Consider the following 25,751-nt stretch of genomic DNA (forward strand, 5'->3'; position numbering starts at 1 on the left):
GATGTCTAAGGAACTGGTTTGCTCTCCCACGGCTGGTTCCCTTTTGAGTGAAAGAGTACACGGCATTGGACCAGAGTGTCAGGCAGATCAGCGCAGACCTCATCCGGTGATCATCACGTTCCTTCACTACATGGATAAAGTCTGTCTACTTGATGCATACAGTAAATCTCAAGGCCTCTTCTATCAAGGTGGCAAGTTGCTGCTTTTTCAGGACTTCTTCTACCAAGTGGCCATGAAACGGGGAGAGTTTCCCCAACATGCAAGCTGCTATTTAATGCTGGACTGCAAGTTGCTCTCTTCTACCCTGCAAAGCAACATGTACAACGTGAGGGGACACAACACTTCTTGGAATATTCAGCTTCTGTGGAAACATTTGTGGGCTTTCTACCGGGATCATCCTCATCTCCTACTCATTCTGTCGGCAGATTTATTAAAAGAATAATGCTCATTAAGATGAATGATTTAGCAGAATTCGTGTTGCCGTGAATATTTTTGCAGGATATTTGATTATGGCCCTCATTCCGAGTTGTTCGCTCGCTAGCTGCTGTTAGCAGCCGTGCAAACGCTAGGCCGCCGCCCTCTGGGAGTGTATCTTAGCTCAGCAGAAGTGTGAACGAAAGGATCGCAGCGCGGCTACAAAAGAAGATTGTGCAGTTTCAGAGTAGCTCCAGACCTACTCAGCGCTTGCAATCACTGCAGACTGTTTAGTTCCTGTTGACGTCACGAACACGCCCTGCGTTCGGACAGCCACGCCTGCGTTTTTATCTGGCACGCCTGCGTTTTTTTACTCACTCCCTGAAAACGGTCAGTTGACACCCAGAAACACCCACTTCCTGTCAATCACTCTGTGGTCAGCAGTGCGACTGAAAAGCTTCACTAGACCTTGTGTGAAACTACATTGTTCATTGTAATAGTATACGCATGCGCAGAACTGCCAGTTTTTTTCCTGATCGCTGCGCTGTGAACGAAAGCAGCTAGCAATCAACGCGGAATGACCACCTATGTCTCCATGAATTTCTTTTTTTTCCCTTTTCCTTACACATTCCCTGCTTCCTGTGCAGCTGCAGACATCACACATTCCCTGCTTCCTGGGCGGCTGCAGGCATTACACATTCCCTGCTTCCTGTGCGGCTGCAGACATTACGCATTCCCTGCTTCCTGGGCGGCTGCGGGCATTACACATTCCCTGCCTCCTGGGCGGCTGCACATATTACATATTCCCTGCTTCCCGGGCGGCTGCGGGCATTACACATTCCCTGCTTCCTGTGCGGCTGCAGACATTACGCATTCCCTGCTTCCTGGGCGGCTGCGGGCATTACACATTCCCTGCCTCCTGGGCGGCTGCACATATTACACATTCCCTGCTTCCCGGGCGGCTGCGGGCATTACACATTCCCTGCTTCCTGGGCGGCTGCGGGCATTACACATTCCCTGCTTCCCGAGCGGCTGCGGGCATTACACATTCCCTGCTTCCTGGGCGGCTGCAGGCATTACACATTCCCTGCTTCCTGGGCGGCTGCGGGCATTACACATTCCCTGCTTCCTGGGTGGCTGCACATATTACACATTCCCTGCTTCCCAGGCGGCTGCGGGCATTACACATTCCCTGCTTCCTGGGCGGCTGCAGGCATTACACATTCCCTGCTTCCTGGGCGGCTGCACATATTACACATTCCCTGCTTCCTGGGCGGCTGCACATATTACACATTCCCTGCTTCCCAGGCGGCTGCGGGCATTACACATTCCCTGCTTCCTGGGCGGCTGCACATATTACACATTCCCTGCTTCCTGGGCGGCTGCACATATTACACATTCCCTGCTTCCTGGGCGGCTGCACATATTACACAATCCCTGCTTCCTGGGCGGCTGCGGGCATTACACATTCCCTGCTTCCTGGGCGGCTGCAGGCATTACACATTCCCTGCTTCCTGGGCGGCTGCACATATTACACATTCCCTGCTTCCTGGGCGGCTGCGGGCATTACACATTCCCTGCTTCCTGGGCGGCTGCAGGCATTACACATTCCCTGCTTCCTGGGCGGCTGCACATATTACACATTCCCTGCTTCCTGGGCGGCTGCACATATTACACAATCCCTGCTTCCTGGGCGGCTGCGGGCATTACACATTACCTGCTTCCTGGGCGGCTGCAGGCATTACACATTCCCTGATTCCTGGGCGGCTGCACATATTACACATTCCCTGCTTCCTGGGCGGCTGCACATATTACACATTCCCTGCTTCCTGGGCGGCTGCACATATTACACATTCCCTGCTTCCTGGGCGGCTGCACATATTACACATTCCCTGCTTCCCGGGCGGCTGCGGGCATTACACATTCCCTGCTTCCTGTGCGGCTGCAGGCATTCCACATTCCCTGCTTCCTGGGCGGCTGCAGGCATTACACATTCCCTGATTCCTGGGCGGCTGCACATATTACACATTCCCTGCTTCCTGGGCGGCTGCACATATTACACATTCCCTGCTTCCTGGGCGGCTGCACATATTACACATTCCCTGCTTCCTGGGCGGCTGCACATATTACACATTCCCTGCTTCCCGGGCGGCTGCGGGCATTACACATTCCCTGCTTCCTGTGCGGCTGCAGGCATTCCACATTCCCTGCTTCCTGGGCGGCTGCAGGCATTACACATTCCCTGCTTCCTGGGCGGCTGCGGGCATTACACATTCCCTGCCTCCTGGGCGGCTGCAGACATTACGCATTCCCTGCTTCCTGGGCAGCTGCAGATATTACACATTCCCTGCTTCCCGGGCGGCTGCAGGCATTACACATTCCCTGCTTCCTGGGCAGCTGCAGATATTACACATTCCCTGCTTCCTGGGCAGCTGCAGATATTACACATTCCCTGCTTCCTGTGCAGCTGCAGGCATTACACATTCCCTGCTTCCTGGGCTGCTGCGGGCATTACACATTCCCTGCTTCCTGGGTGGCTGCAGGCATTACACATTCCCTGCTTCCTGGGCGGCTGCGGGCATTACACATTCCCTGCTTCCTGGGCGGCTGCGGGCATTACACATTCCCTGCTTCCTGGGCGGCTGCACATATTACACATTCCCTGCTTCCTGGGCGGCTGCGGGCATTACACATTCCCTGCTTCCTGGGCGGCTGCACATATTACACATTCCCTGCTTCCTGGGCGGCTGCGGGCATTACACATTCCCTGCTTCCTGGGCGGCTGCGGGCATTACACATTCCCTGCTTCCTGGGCGGCCGTGGGCATTACACATTCCCTGCTTCCTGGGCGGCTGCGGGCATTACACATTCCCTGCTTCCTGGGCGGCTGCGGGCATTACACATTCCCTGCTTCCTGGGCGGCTGCAAGCATTACACATTTCCTGCTTCCTCTGCAGCTGCAGGCATTACACATTCCCTGCTTCCTGGGCGGCTGCACATATAACGCCTTCCCTGCTTCCCGGGCGGCTGCAGGCATTACACATACCGTGCATCCCGGGCGGCTGCGCATATTACGCCTTCTCTGCTTCCTGGGCGGCTGAAGGCATTACACATTCCCTGCTTCCCGGGCGGCTGCACATATTACGCCTTCCCTGCTTCCCGGGCGGCTGCAGGCATTACACATACTGTGAGGATACTGGGTTCAAAATCACTCAGTCATGGTGGTTGATGAGAAACCAACAGTGGTTTATTGAATAGAATGGGTTATAAACAGCTCAACACACTTCTGTGATCCAATTCTAGCGAACCCACTTTCATCTTGAGAGGTACAGTACAATGAGTGATTATGCCTTCGGGAATTCGAGCCATCCACCGCCGTAACGGAAACTGCTTTTTCCAAAAGCGTTACAACTTGTGACTGTTTTACGAAAGTTGAAGTAATGAAGTTCTTGGCTGCACCAGAATCAAGTAGAGCAGCAATAATGACTGCAGACGACGGGACTTCTAAACAAATGGGCAAAGTTGGCTCCTTCCTGGAACATGATTCAAGAGTAACTCCTAGCTTCACCTCTCTAAAGTAAGCTAGGAGCGGGAGTTTTCCGGACGGAGTTTACAAGATTTGACGAAGTGATCGGAGGATCTGCAGTACATACAGAGGTTCCCCTGTCGGCGACGAGTACATTCCTCCTCTGTAAGCCGAGAGAGACCAATGTGCATTGGCTCTACAGTTGTCAAAGGGGGTTGTGACGGAGTGGAATCTTGCCGAGGTCTAGAACAAAAACAAAGACTAGGTCGCTGGAACTTGGATTTTTCCAAACAGCATTCTCTATACCGTAAATCGAGTTTGTTACAAATGGAAATCAGTTCGTCCAGGCCAATGGCACATCCCGGACAGTCAAATCGTCTTTAATCTTGTCAGAGAACCCTTTCCAGAATGCAGCAAGTATGGCATCCTCATTCCAATGTAGTTCAGAGGACAAAGCACGAAATTGGATTACATATTGGCTGACAGAACACGAACCTTGCCGAAGATGGAGTATTTCCGGGGATGCTGAGGTTGTTATACCCGGCTCATCGAAGATGTTACGGAATGTTGAAACAAATTTGGAATATTTGGAAAGAATGGGATCACCTTTCTCCCACAGTGGGGATACCCCTTCCAAAGCTGGGCCAGTCAGGAGAGAGATAATGTAATCTTTGTACGGGCAGACGGAAAACCAGCAGACTGGAGCTTGAACTGGATTTTACATTGATTGAGGATTCCCCTGCAGAGCTTCAGAGTTCCATCAAACTTGCTAGGTGAGGGTAGCTGCAGTTGGGAACCGGAGCAGTTCCCGGATCAACCACTGTAGGAGAGGAGACTACTGGAGCTGGGACCTGTATTGTCCTAATGGCAGCATGAAGAGCATCCAAGTGATCAGACATGGGCCCTCATTCCGAGTCGTTCGCTCGTTCTTTTTTTTCGCATCGCAGTGAAAATCAGCTTAGAGCGCATGCGCATTGTTCGCACTGCGACTGCGCTAAGTAATTCTGCTATGAAGAAAGGATTTTTACTCACGGCTTTTTGTTCGCACCGGCGAACGTAGTGTGATTGACAGGAAATGGGTGTTACTGGGCGGAAACACGGCGTTTTATGGGCGTGTGGCTGAAAACGCTACCGTTTCCGGAAAAAACGCAGGAGTGGCCGGAGAAACGGGGGAGTGTCTGGGCGAACGCTGGGAGTGTTTGTGACGTCAAACCAGGAACGACAAGCACTGAACTGATCGCACAGGCAGAGTAAGTCTGGAGCTACTCTAAAACTGCTAAGTTTTTTTTGTTCGCAATATTGCGTAAACTTCGTTCGCACTTTTAAGATGCTAAGATACACTCCCAGTAGGCGTAGACTAAGCGTGTGTAACTCTGCTAAATTCGCCTTGCGACCGTCGACCGATCAACTCGGAATGAGGGCCATGGTTTGCATGAATTGAACTATTTGCGCTTGTGTGGACTCCTGATTATCCTGACAGCAGAGGATATTGGCCGTAGCACCGCCTCCTGAGGCTTGGTCTCCAGACGGATCCATGTGGCCAGTGCTTACGGTCAGGATGCATGGTTTTTGTGAATCCGTTGGACTCAGACAAAGTGAAGAAGCAGATGCCCCTGAGTGCTGGAAACGAGGAGGACGAAGATAATTCCTTTTCATATATTTATTAACAGCAACAGATCTGAAAGAAGCAGAGGAAAAGTCTGTAACCAATTCAAGGTTGGCAAACTGTAACGAAGGAAAGTCACTGGACTCTTGAAGACTGAGGAACTCCACGGAATGATACGAAGTCATGTCTGAAGAACTATGAAGAATATGCTTTTGGATGATATGAAGATGTGACTGAAGAATTGTGAAGATGTTACTGGATGCTGCGAAGACGTGGCTGAGGAAATGTGAAGATTTGTTTGCTGGGTGATGTGAAGACGAGACTGAAGAACTGTGTAGATTAGTTGCTGGATGCTGCGAAGACGTGACTGAGAAACCGCGAAAATGTGTTACTGGATGCTGCAAAGACGTGGCTGAGGAACTGTGAAGATTTGTTGCTGAATGATGTGAAGACCATACTGAAGAACTGTGAACATTGGTTGCTGGATGCTGTGATGCTGCGACAACGTGACTGAGAGACACCAGCAGAGGCTAGCAAACCACCACGGGACTTTGGAGATTCCAGAAGGTGCCGGCGGGAGAGCAGTTAACCATGACTGCGTTCTGGGGGAGCTGATGGACACAACGCAGTGAGAGTCGCCGACTACTTGGAGAGCAATGAAGGGGCCAGAATACCTGGAAAAGCACAGAACAATCTGTGGAAGCACAGAGCTAGACTAACTACAACAAAGCACTGGCTCAGAATGCAATATACCCAACCTATTTATAGGCAGCAAGGAACCAGGATTGGCTGACACTCACCCATCAAGCTCATTGGTGCTGCACTTGGTCTCCAATATGGCCGCCCCTATACTGCAGACACACAGACATGCAGCATGCCACTAGGTCTCCTCTCCTGCCTCCCGAGCCGCGTCACTTTCGCCATTGTCCGTGCCGCATCCCCATGCAGCCACCCAGCACCGAGACCAGTCGCGCCGCCAGAGGATGTATTCCGGGACCCGCGGCGGTAAGCGCCCGCACTGTGACAGTTTCTGGCACTGGGTGGGGGGGGCCAATGCGTTTCTGGCACTGGGAGGAGCAATGTGTTTCTGGCACAGTGGGTGCAGTGCGTTTCTGGCACAGTGGGGGCAGTGTGTATCTGGCACAGTGGGGGCAGTGTGTATCTGGCACAGTGGGGGGGGGGCAGTGTGTATCTGGCACAGTGGGGGGGCAGTGTGTATCTGGCACAGTAGGGGGCAGTGTATATCTGGCACAGTGGGGGCAATGTGTATCTGGTCCCCCCATATGTGTATCACACCCCCATTTTAAATGGCTATGCCCCATGTGGCATTTGGCCACACCCTTTTTTGGCGCGCAGTACCACTAAGACATTTTTATTACTTGCACCACTGGGAGGCACATGGGGACAGGAGGGACAATGTGGATGCCCTATGGCCCTAATTAACACTACCTCTAGAGGGGGGCTTATGGGGGGCCATGATGAGTGCAGAGTAAAGCGTCAGGCCACATTATTGTGTAAAATGGGGTTTTGGGCATTTGTGAGGTGCGACGTAATGTGTCATGCACTAATGTCTTTTGGGGGGGCAGGGGGGGCTTCATGTGTCCACATGGCTGCTATACACTACCAATGTTTGGGGGGACCATGGGGGAAGACGCATTAAGGGCTTCATTTTTGGGGTGCTGCGTAGTTTTTTAATGTGATAATGTTGTTTAATATGAATTAATAGTATTTTTAGGCTATTTGTATGTGACGTTTGTATTTTGTAGGTTAATTGTGTTATTTTATTTTCAACCAGACATGACAACTGACGAGCACCGCCAATTCTGGTCAGGGTTCATCGATCTCTCCTTCTATAACTCTTCCCTAACCGCTGCTCTCGACTCTGTGGCCCCCCTCTCCTCTGTCCCCCTCCGCCGCTCCAAACCCCAACCCTGGCACACCAAACTAACACGTTTCTTACAAAAATGCTCACACTCCGCTGAACGCTCCTGGAGGAAATCTCACTCTCTGCCGGACTTCTTCCATTTCAAGTTTATTCTCTCCTCCTACAGCTCTGCTCTTTCCCTCGCCAAGCAATCCTTTTTCCAAGTACTCATTCTGAGTCCTCCAGTCCACGCCGTCTCTTTGAAACTTTCAACACTCTCCTTCGCCTCCTCCCCTCCCATCCTCCCTCACTGCCACTGACTTTACCTCCTTCTTCATCTCCAAAATTGAGGACATCCAACATGACATCTCCCGCCGTCACCCCTCTGCTACCCCCCTGCCCCCTCTATCCATCCCCTCCATCTATCCCATCCTGTCCTCCTTCCGTCCCACTTCAGAAAAGGAAGTCCATCCCTCATCTTATCCTCCCCCCCCCCCCCTCCACCTGCCCCCTGGACCCCCTTCCCTCCCGTCTTCTTCGCACCCTCTCCCCCACTGCCTGCTCCCACCTTGCTCACCTCTTTAACCTGTCTCTCTCTACCGGCATCTTCCCCTCGCCATTCAAACATGCTCTGGTCTCACCTATTCTCAAAAAACCCAACCTCGACCCCTCATCACCCACTAACTACCGCCCCATCTCTCTTCTCCCTTTCGCCTCCAAATTACTTGAACGACTGGTCTACAGCCGTCTCACAAGCCACCTCTCTGACACCTCCATCCTCGATCCACTACAATCTGGCTTTCGCCCACTCCGCTCAACTGAGACTGCCCTGGTGAAGGTCACCAATGACCTGCTTTCGGCCAAATCCAAGGGGCACTTCTCTCTGCTCATCCTTCTGGACCTCTCTGCTGCCTTTGACACCGTAGATCATCCTCTCCTCCTCCACACACTCCAAAACGCTGGCCTCTCTAGCAGTGTCCTAGACTGGTTTTCTTCTTACCTCACTAACCGCTCCTTTTCTGTGTCTGCTTCCAGCACCACCTCACACCCTTCCATCCTTCCTGTTGGTGTCCTTCCTCAGGGTTCTGTCCTTGGACCCCTTCTGTTCTCCATGTACACCTCTTCCCTCCATGTACACCTCTATGCTGATGACGCACAACTCTACCTCTCCTCTCCTGATCTGTCCCCCTCTGTCCTCTCCCAGGTTTCCAGCTGCCTCTCCGCAATCTCCTCCTGGATGTCTGAGCGCTCTCTGAAGCTCAACATGGACAAAACTGAACTCATCATCTTACCCCCATCCAGAGCAACACCCCCGACCAATATCTCTATCATTGTTGACAACACCACCATCTCCCCCGTTCCCCAACTCCGCTGCTTGGGTGTCACTCTTGACTCCTCCCTCTCCTATGCACCCCACATCCAAGCTCTGGCACAATCCTGTCGTTTCCAGCTACGCAACATTGCTCGTATCAGGCCATATCTCTCCCTGAGTGCAACTAAACTCATCATCCACTCACTGGTCATCTCACGACTTGACTACTGCCATGTTCTCCTCACTGGCCTCACTTGCTCCCATCTTGCTCCCCTCCAATCTGTCCTGAACTCCGCAGCTAGGCTTATCTTCCTCTCCCGCCGCACCACATCTGCCACTCCCCTTCGACAAAATCTACACTGGCTCCCATTCCCCTACAGAATCCTCTTCAAACTCCTCACCCTCACATACAAGGCCATCTCTAATTTCACTGCTCCCTACATCTCCAACCTCCTCTCCCTTCATACTCCCTCCCGCACCCTACGGTTGACCAATGACCGTCGCCTCTCCACCGCCCTGGTCACTGCTTCCCATGCACGAGTTCAGGATTTTGCCCGTGCTGCACCCCTTCAGTGGAACGCACTCCCCCGCTCCATTAGACTCTCCCCGACCTTGCAAAGCTTCAAACGGGCACTAAAAACCCACCTATTCATCAAAGCATACCCTCCCGATGCATAACCCAGTGCTGAAGCCGCGCCTCCACCCCCCTGCCTCATGCCGGGAACATCTCAGCTTTGCTTGCATACTGCCATCAGACTACCTCCCACTTGCCTGCACCTCTTGTCATCTGTCTGTCGCCCCTCCCCACTAGATTGTTAGCTCTTCAGAGCAGGGCCCTCTTTCCTCTTGTTATCTAACCCCTCGTCTCGACACATTTCACTCGCAGCTCTCTCCTACCTGCTAGTAAAGGCTCATCTCCATCTATGGCCACCAGCCTCTAGTAGTACGATGATCACTCCCTCGATACTTACATCTTAGCTGTATTATGTCTTGAGAATGTGTGGTGCTCTGTTACCTGTACTCTATTTCTGTAATTTATTTACTGTAATGCAATGTTTTGTCCCCTGTACTGTCCTTTGTACGGCGCTGCGAAACACTTGTGGCGCCTTATAAATAAAATGTAATAATAATAATAATAATGAGAACGAGTGCCTGTGGCGTGTCAAAAGCCCGGACTATGCCAACAGAACAAAGAGAAATGGGGCACATCAGCAGCTCATCCAGTACTGTAGAGGCAGAAGCTCTGCTGCCGATGTGACTTGGGTGAAGAAGAAAATAGCCAATTTCCAAACAGTCTTTGTTAAGGAACACAAGAAGGTGCAGGAATCGCAGCGACCCGGAGCCGGGATTGATGAGGTCTATAAGCCGACGCTGTGGTACTATGACCAAATGAAGTTCATTATGGAGCAAGAGCTGCGGGTAAGGTCACAGGATGCTCTGGATCCAGAGTCTCCAGTTCTTGTAGACGAGGAGCCCCAGGAGAGTCTGGATCTGGTAAGTACACACACATTTGTTGTGTATGCCACCCACAAATTTTTACATAGACCTCATTTTTGTTTTTTTTTATATTGCAGGAACCTACCCCGGAGCTGGAGGTGGAGCCTACCACAGGCCAAGGGGCAGAAGTGGAGGAGCCGGTAGTGGAGCCGGTGGCAACCCCACAGCCGTGTCCACCAAGATCAAGGCGCACAGTGAGGAGGACCACTTCTGTCCCCTATAGCAACCCCTCTGGCTCCCAGCAGTTTTTCCAACGCGCCGAGGAGGTTCTGCATAGGCCCCCGGATGTGGATCAACAATTCTGCAATTATATTCTAGCGGAGATGCAGTTGATGATGGAGGATCAAAAGATGATCCAGAAACGGTTAGTCTCCCAAATTTGCCCCATCCCACCTTCCCATACCACCCCCATGGAGCATGCGCCGGTAAACCCTCCTCCACAAACGTCTTTTTTCCGCCGGGAGCCACACAGCCCAGCCCCTCCCAACAATCTAGCACCTCGTCCAGTAGCATGTACTCAGACATGCCGAGTACGCAGTCCTCTGTGCTGGGCGACCCACGCTATTTTATTTAGGATTAGTTATTTTGTACCAGTTTTTTAGTTCTGTTGGAAAAATCTGCTGGTGACCTTATCCTACGCTCTTGCTCCAAGTGAACTTTATGAGGTTATTAGTACTGCAGCGTCGGTTTTGTGACCTCACTGTCCCGGACTACGGATCGTTGTGATCACTGCACTTCTTGTGTTCCTTTAAGACTGTTTGGAAATTTGCTGTTCTTCACCCAAGGCAAAATCGCACTGTGTTTGCCTCTTCTGTACTGGGAAATGCCTGATTCCTGTTCCGTTGTCATAGTCACTGTAAGGCACTCGTTCTCACGGCACAATGTATGAATCCTGACCAGAATTGGCGTTGTACAGTTTTTTTACATATTTCCTTTTTTGTTTATAAAGGTTTCTGAACAAATTGTGTGGCGTGTTTTTTAAAAATGTAATGTGGGTTATAATGTGTTATTGGCAGTGTTCGCAAACATGCCCGATAGCGTTTTTAGGTGGGGGATGGGTGCTGAGTGTTCCTGTGACGGAGGGGGGGGGGATACTGGCGAAAATCGCAAATTTGCCAATTCACGGCCTAGATGCAATAGGGCGTGATTTTTTAAGGGTCTTCTTTTGGGTCATGTTTTTATTACTTGGAGCCTAATTCAGACCTGATCTCTCACTAGGGTTTTTTTGCAGTCCTGCCTCGCCTAGTCGCCACCCATAGGGGAGTGTATTTTCGCTGTGCAAGTGTGCGATCGCATGTGTAGCAGAGCTGTACAAACAGATCTTGTGCAGTCTCTGAGTAGCCCAGGAATCACATCAGCCTGTCCAGGACTGGAATTGACGTCAGGAACCCTCCCTGCAAACGCTTGGACACGCCTGCGTTTTTCCAGCCACTCCCAGAAACCGGTCAGTTGACACCCACAAACGCCTTCTTCCTGTCAATCACCGTGCATTGGCCCGTGCGAATGGATTCTTCGCACAAACCCATCGCTGAGCGGCGATCCACTTTGTACCTGTACAACGTGTCTGCTCATTGCGGTGCATACATATGCGCAGCTCTGACCTGATCGCAGCGGTGCAAAAAACACTAGCAAGCGATCAGATCTGAATTAGGCCCTTAGTCAGAAGCATGCGCAGATCAGTGAGATCCGTGCACGCTTCTGAGTGAAAAGGTTGAAGTGTTAAAAGTTTTTTTTAAAAACGATGTGCAGGTCCCCCCCAAAAGCATAACTAGCCCTGGGCTCTTTGACCCGGTCCTGGTTGCAAAAATACGGGTGGAAAAATTGCCCGAGGTTCTCCATATTTAAGCAACCAGCACCGGGCTCATGGATTAGTCCTGGTTCCGAAAATATGGGGGACAAAAGAAGTAGGGGTCCCCCGTATTTTTGAAACCAGCACCGGGCTCCACTGATGCCACAGCCAGGGGACACTGTTATACAGGTCCCTGCGGCAAAAGCATCACACACCCCAACTAATCACCCCTGGCCAGGGTTCCCTGTGGGAGTGGTGACCCCTTAAATAAAGGGGTCCCCCCCTACAGGCACCCAAGGGTCAGGGGTGAAGCCCGAGGCTGTCTCCAGCACCCCTGGGCGGTGGGTGTCGGGCTGATAGCCAAAAAATGTGTACAAAAAGAATATTGTCTTTTGCTGTGGAACTACAAGTCCCAACAAGCCTCCCTCGCATGCTGGTACTTGGAGGACCAGCATGCAGAGAATTAAAGGGCCCGCTGGTACCTCTAGTTCCACACCAAAATAAATACCCCAAAAAACACAAAAACACACACACACCGTGAAGTTAAAAAGTTTATTAACACACACTTACACACTCACACATACTTACCTAGTGTCCCACGCAGCCCCTCGGTCCTCTTGTCCATGTAGAATCCATGGGGTACCTGTAAAATAAAAATAGAAAAACCAGACAGTGCACAGCCACAGAGCAGAAATGCACTGGTTTAAAATGGCTGCCAGTCGAAAAAGACACTCCCCCCAACCCTGTAATGTCATCCCACTATTATAATGAGAGAGCCAAAATCGCACATAAGCCAAAATCGCAAGAAAAGTTAGTCAAAATCGGTGGTGCTGGGCTCCGGGGAGTTCAGGGTAAATCGCAAAGTGAAAATCGAACATAGACAGAATCTCACTGTGTGTACACACCTTTACAAAGATTATGAGAACTATTTAGATTAGGATACAATTTCAAATCAACAAAAGGGAATAAAGAAAATCAGAACCTAGTTACTCTTACGTTCTATGTGAGGAGGCTTTACAATAAAGTAGCCATCCATTCAGGCATTAGCAGCCACTTCCATCAGAATGAACAACACAGTATGTGTGAGAGGGGCAGATATAGCCCCCTCACAGCTGCAGCCCCCACCCTTTCCTTAACTCTTTCAATGCTGTGTACCTGGGCAGTGAGAAACCAGATTTATTTTTTACGTTTCAAGAGGTCAGGTTTCTTGACTAGTCAGGAAATCAGATTTCTGGACATTCCTTTCAGGCAGGGACATTTGTCACACTTCCCTGGACTGTTTACAGAGCCCTCCTGTTGATATAAACTATTTGGGCTTATCAGACCTCAATGTTCAGAGCTTGTCAATATCTGCTTTGAACACATGCTTTTGATGTAGAAATGCAATCCACTTTTACAACTTGTTACAGAACAGAGCTAAGTCATGTCATGGTCCCAGACCACAAATAATTTATATTTTTGACAATACACAACCCTTAGGTCAGATCACAGGAGAAATTATGACATTTCCCTGACAGCGTGCTTTAACCCTTTCCATGCGGAAGCCAGTGACAGGATCTCCTCAGAACTGGTCTCTCCCATTTGTAGCACTTGTTTCTCTTTTTTTGTGTGGCTATTCTTTGGTTAAGTTGCTGGGCTTCATGTTGCAGTTCTTTTATACTGTAATGCTGGTATGTCTCCTCTGTCTCCTCTTCATCCTCAGTCCCTCCTGGGGATACTGAATCATTTTCCCCAGCATTTAATGGTCGGGACACCCCTGCTTCACTGATTGTCGAGCACGCAGCTTCTGCCGCCACTCTACCTGGAGTTGATTCACTCGAGGGAGCACCCTCATTCAGTTTGGGGTTGTCTGCTTGCACATCTGATTGCCTTGGAGCACCATTAGAACAGCGGGTCCCCACTGCCTCTGGCTGGTCATCTGCCAATATTTCCGTGGCTCCAGGGTTAGTTATAGCAGCAAATTCAGTGCTCTGATTAATGTCCATATACAGGGAGTTTTCTCCCCTGGGAGGGGCTGCTGCTGCCTGTGGCCAGCTCTACTGTCACTGTGTCTGAGTAGAGGAGAGCGCAGCATGCGTCTCTCCTGCCCTCATTCCGGTCTTCGGTGTGTATCTCAAATCAGGCACCAGTTTGTGAGCCAATCAGATCTCAAAGTCCAGCAGTGGCGGCTCCTGATTGGCTGCCGGGCTGCGGGTTCTGTTTGGCTCACAAACCAGTGCCTGATTGTGATACACGCAACCACCGCCGGAGACAGGACTGACTGGGCAGGAGAGGGGCAGGAGAGACACATGCCGCACTCTCCTCCCCTCGGACACAGTGGCTGCAAGGTGGTCGGCTACCAATTTCTAACCGGTACGCAGTACTGCCCCGTACCACCATACGTGCAGCACTGCCTTTGCCAAGTGTTCACATCTTGTGTGTAAGGCCAGCTTGGTAAGCTAAGCAAACTGTACAATTAATGGGGTGCACTTATGCTGCATTTAATTTGTATATGCGCCTTCTCTTCAATACTTAATAAAGGGACAGCACACACCGAAGGCACGTGTGGTCTCACAAGGAATTGGCGTGCCCACACAATTGTACCCCCAATTCTTATAACATCACACAGTAGCACAATGTTATTCACATTACACCGCACGCAGTGTTCCTGATTCATATTATACCATATAGTAGTGTCCCTTAGTCACTTTACGACACACAGTTGTGCCCCTTATGCAGGGTTTACAGTGAACCTGGAGAGTTAGCGGAAATACATATTTGTGCCCTTACCCCCATACTGTGTAAAGTAACAGTGCGCGCCGAAGGCGCATGCTGCAAAAAAGGGTCACTAGGAAGGGGCGTGGCCACACATTAGTAACCCCAATTCAGATTACAACACACGTAATGCCCCTATTTCATATTACGTCACACAGTACTGCCCCATATTCACGTTATGCTACACCGTAGAGCCCCATATACACAAATCCCATAATAGCAGTGCCGCTTATATACACAATAATGCCCACAGTATCAGTGCCGCTTATATACACAATAATACCCATAGTATCAGTGCCGCTTATACACATAATAATGCCCACAGTATCAGTGCCGCTTATACACACAATAATGCCCACAGTATCAGCGCCTCTTATACACAATAATGCCCACAGTATCAGCGCCTCTTATACACAATAATGCCCACAGTATCAGTGCCGCTTATATACACAATAATGCCCACAGTATCAGTGCCGCTTATATACACAATAATGCCCACAGTATCAGTGCCGCTTATAAACACAATAATGCCCACAGTATCAGTGCGGCTTATACACACAATAATGCCCACAGTATCAGTGCGGCTTATACACACAATAATGCCCACAGTATCAGTGCCTCTTATACACACACAATAATGGCCACAGTATCAGTGCCGCATATAAACACAATAATGTCCACAGTATCAGTGCCGCTTATATACACAATAATGCCCAGAGTATCAGTGCGGCTTATACACACAATAATGGCCACAGTATCAGTGCGGCTTATACACACAATAATGCCCACAGTATCATTGCGGCTTATACACACAATAATGCCCACAGTATCAGTGCGGCTTATACACACAATAATGCCCACAGTATCAGTGCGGCTTATACACACAATAATGCCCACAGTATCATTGCGGCTTATACACACAATAATGCCCACAGTATCAGTGCCTCTTATACACACACAATAATGGCCACAGTATCAGTGCCTCTTATACACACACAATAATGGCCACAGTATCAGTGCCGCATATAAACACAATAATGTCCACAGTATCAGTGCGGCTTATACACACAATAATGCCCACAGTATCAGTGCGGCTTATACACACAATAATGGCCACAGTATCAGTGCCGCATATAAACACAATAATGCCCACAGTATCAGTGCCCCTTATACACACAATAATGCCCACAGTATCAGTGCCGCTTATACACACAATAATGCCCACAGTATCAGTGCCCCTTATACACACACTAATGTCCACAGTATCAGTGCCTCTTATACACACAATAATGCGCACAGTATCAGTGCCTCTTATACACACAATAATGCCCACAGTATCAGTGCGGCTTATACACACAATAATGCCCACAGTATCAGTGCCCCTTATACACACAATAATGTCCACAGTATCAGTGCCGCTTATACACACAATAATGCCCACAGTATCAGTGCCCCTTATACACACACTAATGTCCACAGTATCAGTGCCTCTTATACACACAATAATGTCCACACTATCAGAGCCGCTTATACACACAATAATGCCCACAGTATCAGTGCCCCTTATACACACACTAATGTCCACAGTATCAGTGCCTCTTATACACACAATAATGCGCACAGTATCAGTGCCTCTTATACACACAATAATGCCCACAGTATCAGTGCCGCTTATACACACAATAATGCCCACAGTATCAGTGCCTCTTATAAACACACTAATGCCCACAGTATCAGTGCCTCTTATACACATAATAATGCCCACAGTATCAGTGCGGCTTATACACACAATAATGCCCACAGTATCAGTGCCTCTTATAAACACACTAATGCCCACAGTATCAGTGCCTCTTATATACACAATAATGTCCACAGTATCAATGCGGCTTATACACACAATAATGCCCACAGTATCAGTGCGGCTTATACACACAATAATGGCCACGTATCAGTGCCGCATATAAACACAGTAATGCCCACAGTATCAGTGCCCCTTATACACACAATAATGCCCACAGTATCAGTGCGGCTTATACACACAATAATGCCCACAGTATCAGTGCGGCTTATACACACAATAATGCCCACAGTATCAGTGCGGCTTATACACACAATAATGCCTACAGTATCAGTGCCTCTTATACACACAATAATGGCCACAGTATCAGTGCCGCATATAAACACAATAATGCCCACAGTATCAGTGCCCCTTATACACACAATAATGCCCACAGTATCAGTGCCGCATATAAACACAATAATGCCCACAGTATCAGTGCCCCTTATACACACAATAATGCCCACAGTATCAGTGCCTCTTATACACACACAATAATGGCCACAGTATCAGTGCCGCATATAAACACAATAATGTCCACAGTATCAGTGCGGCTTATACACACAATAATGCCCACAGTATCAGTGCAGCTTATACACACAATAATGGCCACAGTATCAGTGCCGCATATAAACACAATAATGCCCACAGTATCAGTGCGGCTTATACACACAATAATGCCCACAGTATCAGTGCAGCTTATACACACAATAATGGCCACAGTATCAGTGCCGCATATAAACACAATAATGCCCACAGTATCAGTGCCCCTTATACACACAATAATGCCCACAGTATCAGTGGCGCTTATACACACAATAATGCCCACAGTATCTGTGCGGCTTATACACACAATAATGCCCACAGTATCAGTGCCTCTTATACACACACTAATGCCCACAGTATCAGTGCCTCTTATACACACAATAATGCCCACAGTATCAGTGCGGCTTATGCACACAATAATGGCCACAGTATCAGTGCCGCATATAAACACAATAATGCCCACAGTATCAGTGCCCCTTATACACACAATAATGCCCACAGTATCAGTGCCCCTTAAACACACACTAATGTCCACAGTATCAGTGCCCCTTATACACACACTAATGCCCACAGTATCAGTGCCCCTTATACACACACTAATGTCCACAGTATCAGTGCCCCTTATACACACACTAATGTCCACAGTATCAGTGCCCCTTATACACACACTAATGTCCACAGTATCAGTGTCGCTTATACACACAATAATGCCCACAGTATCAGTGCCCCTTATACACACACTAATGTCCACAGTATCAGTGCCGCTTATATACACAATAATGCCCACAGTATCAGTGCGGCTTTTACACACAATAATGCCCACAGTATCAGTGCGGATTATACACACAATAATGCCCACAGTATCAGTGCCGCTTATACACACAATAATGCCCACAGTATCAGTGCCGCTTATACACACAATAATGCCCACAGTATCAGTGCGGATTATACACAATAATGGCCACGGTATCAGTGCCGCATATAAACACAGTAATGCCCACAGTATCAGTGCCCCTTATACACACACTAATGCCCACAGTATCAGTGCCGCTTATACACACACTAATGCCCACAGTATCAGTGCCTCTTATACACACAATAATGCCCACAGTATCAGTGCCTCTTATACACATAATAATGCCCACAGTATCAGTGCCTCTTATACACACAATAATGCCCACGGTATCAGTGCCCCTTATACACACAATAATGCCCACAGTATCAGTGCCGCTTATACACACACTAATGCCCACAGTATCAGTGCCTCTTATACACACAATAATGCCCACAGTATCAGTGCCTCTTATACACATAATAATGCCCACAGTATCAGTGGCGCTTATACACACAATAATGCCCACAGTATCAGTGGCGCTTATACACACACTAATGCCCACAGTATCAGTGCCTCTTATACACACAATAATGCCCACAGTATCAGTGCCTCTTATACACACAATAATGCCCACAGTATCAGTGCCTCTTATACACATAATAATGCCCACAGTATCAGTGCCTCTTATACACACAATAATGCCCACGGTATCAGTGCCCCTTATACACACAATAATGCCCACGGTATCAGTGCCGCTTATACACACAATAATGCCCACGGTATCAGTGCCTCTTATACACACAATAATGCCCATGGTATCAGTGCTGCTTATACACACAATAATGCCCACGGTATCAGTGCCGCTTATACACACACAATAATGCCCACGGTATCAGTGCCTCTTATACACACAATAATGCCCACGGTACCAGTGCCGCTTATACACATAATAATGCCCACAGTATCAGTGCCTCTTATACACATAATAATGCCCACAGTATCAGTGCCGCATATAAACACAATAATGCCCACAGTATCAGTGCCGCTTATACACACAATAATGCCCACAGTATCAGTGCCGCTTATACACACAATAATGCCCACAGTATCAGTGCCTCTTATACACACAATAATGCCCACAGTATCAGTGCCGCTTATACACACAATAATGCCCAAAGTATCAGTGCCTCTTATACACACAATAATGCCCACAGTATCAGTGCCTCTTATACACACAATAATGCCCACGGTATCAGTGCCGCTTATACACACACAATAATGCCCACGGTATCAGTGCCTCTTATACACACAATAATGCCCACGGTACCAGTGCCGCTTATACACATAATAATGCCCACAGTATCAGTGCCTCTTATACACATAATAATGCCCACAGTATCAGTGCCCCTTATACACACAATAATGCCCACAGTATCAGTGCCGCTTATACACACAATAATGCCCACAGTATCAGTGCCGCTTATACACACAATAATGCCCACAGTATCAGTGCCTCTTATACACACAATAATGCCCACAGTATCAGTGCCGCTTATACACACAATAATGCCCAAAGTATCAGTGCCTCTTATACACACAATAATGCCCACAGTATCAGTGCCTCTTATACACACAATAATGCCCACAGTATCAGTGCCGCTTATACACACAATAATGCCCACAGTATCAGTGCCTCTTATACACACAATAATGCTGACAGTATCAGTGCCGCTTATACACACAATAATGCCCACAGTATCAGTGCCCCTTATACACACAATAATGTCCACACTATCAGTGCCGCTTATACACAAAATAATACCCACAGTATCAGTGCCCCTTATACACACAATAATGCCCACAGTATCAGTGCCTCTTATACACATAATAATGCCCACAGTATCAGTGCCGCTTATACACACAATAATACCCACAGTATCAGTGCCCCTTATACACACAATAATGCCCACAGTATCAGTGCAGCTTATACACACAATAATGCCCACAGTATCAGTGCCTCTTATACACATAATAATGCCCACAGTATCAGTGCCGCTTATACACACAATAATACCCACAGTATCAGTGCCCCTTATACACACAATAATGCCCACAGTATCAGTGCCTCTTATACACACAATAATGTCCACAGTATCAGTGCCGCTTATACACACAATAATGCCCACAGTATCAGTGGCACTTATACACATAATAATACCCACAGTATTACTGCTACTTATACACACAATAATGCCCACAGTATCAGTGCCTCTTATACACACAATAATGTCCACAGTATCAGTGCCTCTTATACACAATAATGCCCATAGTATTAGTGCCGCTTATACACATAATAATGCCCACAGTATCAGTGCCACGTATACACACAATAATGCCCACAGTATCAGTGCCACGTATACACACAATAATGCCCACAGTATCAGTGCCGCTTATACACACAATAATGCCCACAGTATCAGTGCCGCTTATACACACAATAATGCCCACAGTATCAGTGCCGCTTATACACACAATAATGCCCACAGTATCAGTGCCGCTTATACACACACTAATGTCCACAGTATCAGTGCCGCTTATACACACAATAATGCCCACAGTATCAGTGCCTCTTATACACACAATAATGTCCACAGTATCAGTGCCGCTTATACACACAATAATGCCCACAGTATCAGTGCCGCTTATACACACAATAATGCCCACAGTATCAGTGCCGCTTATACACACAATAATGCCCACAGTATCAGTGCCCCTTATACACACAATAATGTCCACAGTATCAGTGGCACTTATACACATAATAATACCCACAGTATCAGTGCCTCTTATACACACAATAATGTCCACAGTATCAGTGCCTTTATTACAATATATAGCTCTGGTAAAAAAATACAAATAGGACGCGCACACTTGCAGCAGGAACATTCAATACAGTAGAAAACCACGTTTTCAAAGAGTTAAACTCGCTTTTGGCAGTGGGGCTTTCCTGACCACACAGCTCCTGCATCAGCGTGCAGGGAGAACGGAGAACAGCAGCAGCAGGGAGAACGGAGAACAGCAGCAGCAGGGAGAACGGAGAACAGCTACCAGGAACAGAAAGTGACCACCCCTCCTGCTGCTCTGCTGGTAGGGGGAGGGAGGGGAGATCAGCTGGTGGACTGCCGACACCTCTGCCTATTCAGTGTGACAGGCGCTGCTGCAGCTAGCAGCAGCAGGGAGAACGGAGAACAGCAGCAGCAGCCAGGAACAGAAAGTGACCACCCCTCCTGCTGCTCTTCTGGTAGGGGGAGGGAGGGGAGATCAGCTGGTGGACTGCCGACACCTCTGCCTATTCAGTGTGACAGGCGCTGCTGCAGCTAGCAGCAGCAGGGAGAACGGAGAACAGCAGCAGCAGCCAGGAACAGAAAGTGACCACCCCTCCTGCTGCTCTTCTGGTAGGGGGAGGGAGGGGAGATCAGCTGGTGGACTGCCGACACCTCTGCCTATTCAGTGTGACAGGCGCTGCTGCAGCTAGCAGCAGCAGGGAGAACGGAGAACAGCAGCAGCAGCCAGGAACAGAAAGTGACCACCCCTCCTGCTGCTCTGCTGGTAGGGGGAGGGAGGGGAGATCAGCTGGTGGACTGCCGGCACCTCTGCCTATTCAGTGTGACAGGCGCTGCTGCAGCTAGCAGCAGCAGGGAGAACGGAGAACAGCAGCAGCAGCCAGGAACAGAAAGTGACCACCCCTCCTGCTGCTCTTCTGGTAGGGGGAGGGAGGGGAGATCAGCTGGTGGACTGCCGACACCTCTGCCTATTCAGTGTGACAGGCGCTGCTGCAGCTAGCAGCAGCAGGGAGAACGGAGAACAGCAGCAGCAGCCAGGAACAGAAAGTGACCACCCCTCCTGCTGCTCTTCTGGTAGGGGGAGGGAGGGGAGATCAGCTGGTGGACTGCCGACACCTCTGCCTATTCAGTGTGACAGGCGCTGCTGCAGCTAGCAGCAGCAGGGAGAACGGAGAACAGCAGCAGCAGCCAGGAACAGAAAGTGACCACCCCTCCTGCTGCTCTTCTGGTAGGGGGAGGGAGGGGAGATCAGCTGGTGGACTGCCGACACCTCTGCCTATTCAGTGTGACAGGCGCTGCTGCAGCTAGCAGCAGCAGGGAGAACGGAGAACAGCAGCCTGGGACAGAAAGTGACCACCCCTCCTGCTGCTCTTCTGGTAGGGGGAGGGAGGGGAGATCAGCTGGTGGACTGCCGACACCTCTGCCTATTCAGTGTGACAGGCGCTGCTGCAGCTAGCAGCAGCAGGGAGAACGGAGAACAGCAGCCTGGGACAGAAAGTGACCACCCCTCCTGCTGCTCTTCTGGTAGGGGGAGGGAGGGGAGATCAGCTGGTGGACTGCCGACACCTCTGCCTATTCAGTGTGACAGGCGCTGCTGCAGCTAGCAGCAGCAGGGAGAACGGAGAACAGCAGCCTGGGACAGAAAGTGACCACCCCTCCTGCTGCTCTTCTGGTAGGGGGAGGGAGGGGAGATCAGCTGGAGGACTGCCGGCACCACTGCCTATACAGTGTGACAGGCGCTGCTGCAGCCGGCAGCAGCAGGGAGAACGGAGAACAGCAGCCTGGGACAGAAAGTGACCACCCCTCCTGCTGCTCTGCTGGAAGAGGGAGGGAGGGAGGGAGGGGAGATCAGCTGGTGGACTGCCGACACCTCTGCCTATTCAGTGTGACAGGCGCTGCTGCAGCTAGCAGCAGCAGGGAGAACGGAGAACAGCAGCCTGGGACAGAAAGTGACCACCCCTCCTGCTGCTCTTCTGGTAGGGGGAGGGAGGGGAGATCAGCTGGTGGACTGCCGACACCTCTGCCTATACAGTGTGACAGGCGCTGCGGCAGCCGGCAGCAGCAGGGAGAACGGAGAACAGCAGCAGCAGCCAGGAACAGAAAGTGACCACCCCTCCTGCTGCTCTGCTGGAAGAGGGAGGGAGGGAGGGAGGGGAGATCAGCTGGAGGACTGCCGGCACCACTGCCTATACAGTGTGACAGGCGCTGCTGCAGCCGGCAGCAGCAGGGAGAACGGAGAACAGCAGCCTGGGACAGAAAGTGACCACCCCTCCTGCTGCTCTGCTGGAAGAGGGAGGGAGGGAGGGAGGGGAGATCAGCTGGAGGACTGCCGACACCTCTGCCTATTCAGTGTGACAGGCGCTGCTGCAGCCGGCAGCAGCAGGGAGAACGGAGAACAGCAGCCTGGGACAGAAAGTGACCACCCCTCCTGCTGCTCTGCTGTAGGGGGAGGGAGATCAGCTGCCGGACAGGCGCTGTGGCAGCTGGCAGTAGCAGCAGGTAGAGCGCCTCTCGAGGTCAGCTATGTATGTGCTCCAATACAGTAATAGATAAAATATCTTCTGAGCTGGTGTTCTTACCTGAGATGGTCAGGTCCTGGGATGAACAGGTTTTGGATACGCTCACTGTCTGGCTGCTCTGATCTGAGAAGAAAGAGCAGATAATACAATGTGATGATCTGGGGCACTTAGCTGGGTAGAGGGGTGAATCTGTGCAGTGTCTAGGGGCCGGAAGTAATGAAGTCCAAGTTGGCTGGAGGTACGGGTTCCCGGCTGAACTAAGACTTTTTTTTTAAAGTGCAAATCATTTACAAGGCTTAGATTTGCCTTGTACATGATTGCTGTTTTAAAAAACATACGAGGTCGACCGGGAACCCGCACCTCCAGCCAATTCGGACTTCATTACATCTGGTCCAAGGATCTAACACAGCTTTTCAGGAAAATAAACGTAGCGGAGCTTCAGGAGAACGCCTAGCCCACACTCCGAGCACTCACTACTTCACCTCTGGCTAGAACTGGGCAGCTACTCTGCAAACATAACATCACGGCTGTGGTTACTTGTGAATCCGGACCAGGACTGGATACTGGGTCTAGACATGAGAGCTGAGGGCAGAATTGGGCAGGCTTGAGATATCTCCTACACATGCAGACATGGCAGGTTGGCTAGCAAGTCTGGAGAGGAGAGTGATAGGAGACCAGCTATGTGGCTACTGGAACACTGGTGAATAAAATCACTAGTGCAATGGATAGCTGGAATGTCACTGGTATCAGGATGTCACTGGGATCGGAGACCAGCGACTGGGCGGATGATGGATGCTCAGGAGCAGGTTAATCAGAATGCTGGGATTGACTTAACCAACGAAACAGGTTTTTCAGATATCGGAATTGGCTTTCTGACAAGGCAGGTTTTCAGAATGCTGGGATTAGCTGAACCAGTAAGCATGTTTTCAGAACGCTGGGATTGGCTTTCCAACAAGGCAGGTTTTCAGGATGTTAGGATTGGTTTTCCAACAAGGCAGGTATTCAGGATGCTGGACAGAACCAGCAAGGCAGGTATTCAAAATTCTGGACGGAACCAGCACGGCAGGTTTTCAGAATGCTGGAATTAACCAGCAAGGCAGCTATTCAGGATGCTGGACGGAACCAGCAAGGCAGGTATTCCAGGAATGCTGGGTGGTGCTTCACCAGCAAAACAGGTTTTCAGAAATGCTGGATTAGACCAGCAAGACCCTAATGCCGCAGTAATATGCAGGACAGTCCCTCGGAAACACTGGGATGGCACACCAGTGAATCTGGATATGCTGCGGTGTTATAGCAGTAGTGGCCCTTTAAGATCATGCAGCAAGGCAGGTAGTGCTGGACATGGATACTGCACTTTGTCTATACCAGCAGGCGATTCAGGAGCTCACAACAGGCTGAGAGACAACAAAGCACTGACAGCTTGCCAGTGCTGGGACTTGGAATTTATACCGCTGACTGGCTGCTAATTGGTAGAGGGAATCACCTGACGAGGAAGTAGCTCCGGATTGGACTTTGAGTGAACGGCTGACCAGGAACTGTCATGGCAACATCCATAGCTGGTTTTGGAGGGAACTCCGGCGTGGTGTGGTGTGCAGTGATGTGCTATGGCCGATGGACTTGTGGATACTGGCATGGAAGCATAGCACGACTTGCTGAATTCAGCATTCACACAGATGGCTAATCAACACAGGTGCAGCTCGTTAGCAACTCTCACTTTCCAGACAGAGAACTCAGCGCTCAGGGAACTTGTGGTACTGGTGAGCTGCAGGAGGAGCCTGAGCCAGCGGAAACAGTAAGTATGTCTATTCTAATTATTCTATCTATCTATCTATCTATCTATCTATCTATCAATCTATCCTGTCTGCCTTAATGTGTAAAAAGGGGGACGCTGTCTGCCGTAATGTGTAAAAAAGGGGACGCTGTCTGCCGTAATGTGTAATAAGAGGACGCTGTCTGCCGTAATGTGTAAAAAGGGGGACACTGTCTGCTGTAATGTGTAAAAAGGGGGACGCTGTCTGCCGTAATGTGTAATAAGAGGACGCTGTCTGCCGTAATGTGTAATAAGAGGACGCTGTCTGTCGTAATGTGTAAAAAAGGGGACGCTGTCTGCCGTAATGTGTAATAAGAGGACGCTGTCTGCCGTAATGTGTAATAAGAGGACGCTGTCTGCCGTAATGTGTAAAAAAGGGGACTCTGTCTGCCGTAATGTGTAAAAATGGGACACTGTCTGCCGTAATGTGTAAAAAGGGGGACGCTGTCTGCCGAAATGTGTAAAAAGGGGACGCTGTCTGCTGTAATGTATAAAAAAGGGGACGCTGTCTGCCATAATGTGTAAAAAAGCGGACACTGTCTGCCGTAATGTGTAATAAGAGGACGCTGCCTGTCGTAATGTGTAAAAAAGGGGACGCT

The 25,751-nt window shown here is 49.7% G+C and overlaps 1 protein-coding gene across 1 annotated transcript in view; it reads right to left on the bottom strand.

Moving 5' to 3' along the window:
* CGREF1 (cell growth regulator with EF-hand domain 1) overlaps positions 1-25,751 on the bottom strand; it is a 129,738-nt gene that overhangs the window by 24,020 nt on the left and 79,967 nt on the right. The window contains exon 3 of the mRNA XM_063919437.1: positions 23,403-23,465. Within this exon, the coding sequence (XP_063775507.1) occupies positions 23,403-23,465 (63 nt within the window). The remainder of the gene's footprint in view (positions 1-23,402; positions 23,466-25,751) is intronic.

This window comes from Pseudophryne corroboree, chromosome 4 (assembly GCF_028390025.1).
Source record: "Pseudophryne corroboree isolate aPseCor3 chromosome 4, aPseCor3.hap2, whole genome shotgun sequence".
Classification (NCBI taxonomy): domain Eukaryota; kingdom Metazoa; phylum Chordata; class Amphibia; order Anura; family Myobatrachidae; genus Pseudophryne; species Pseudophryne corroboree.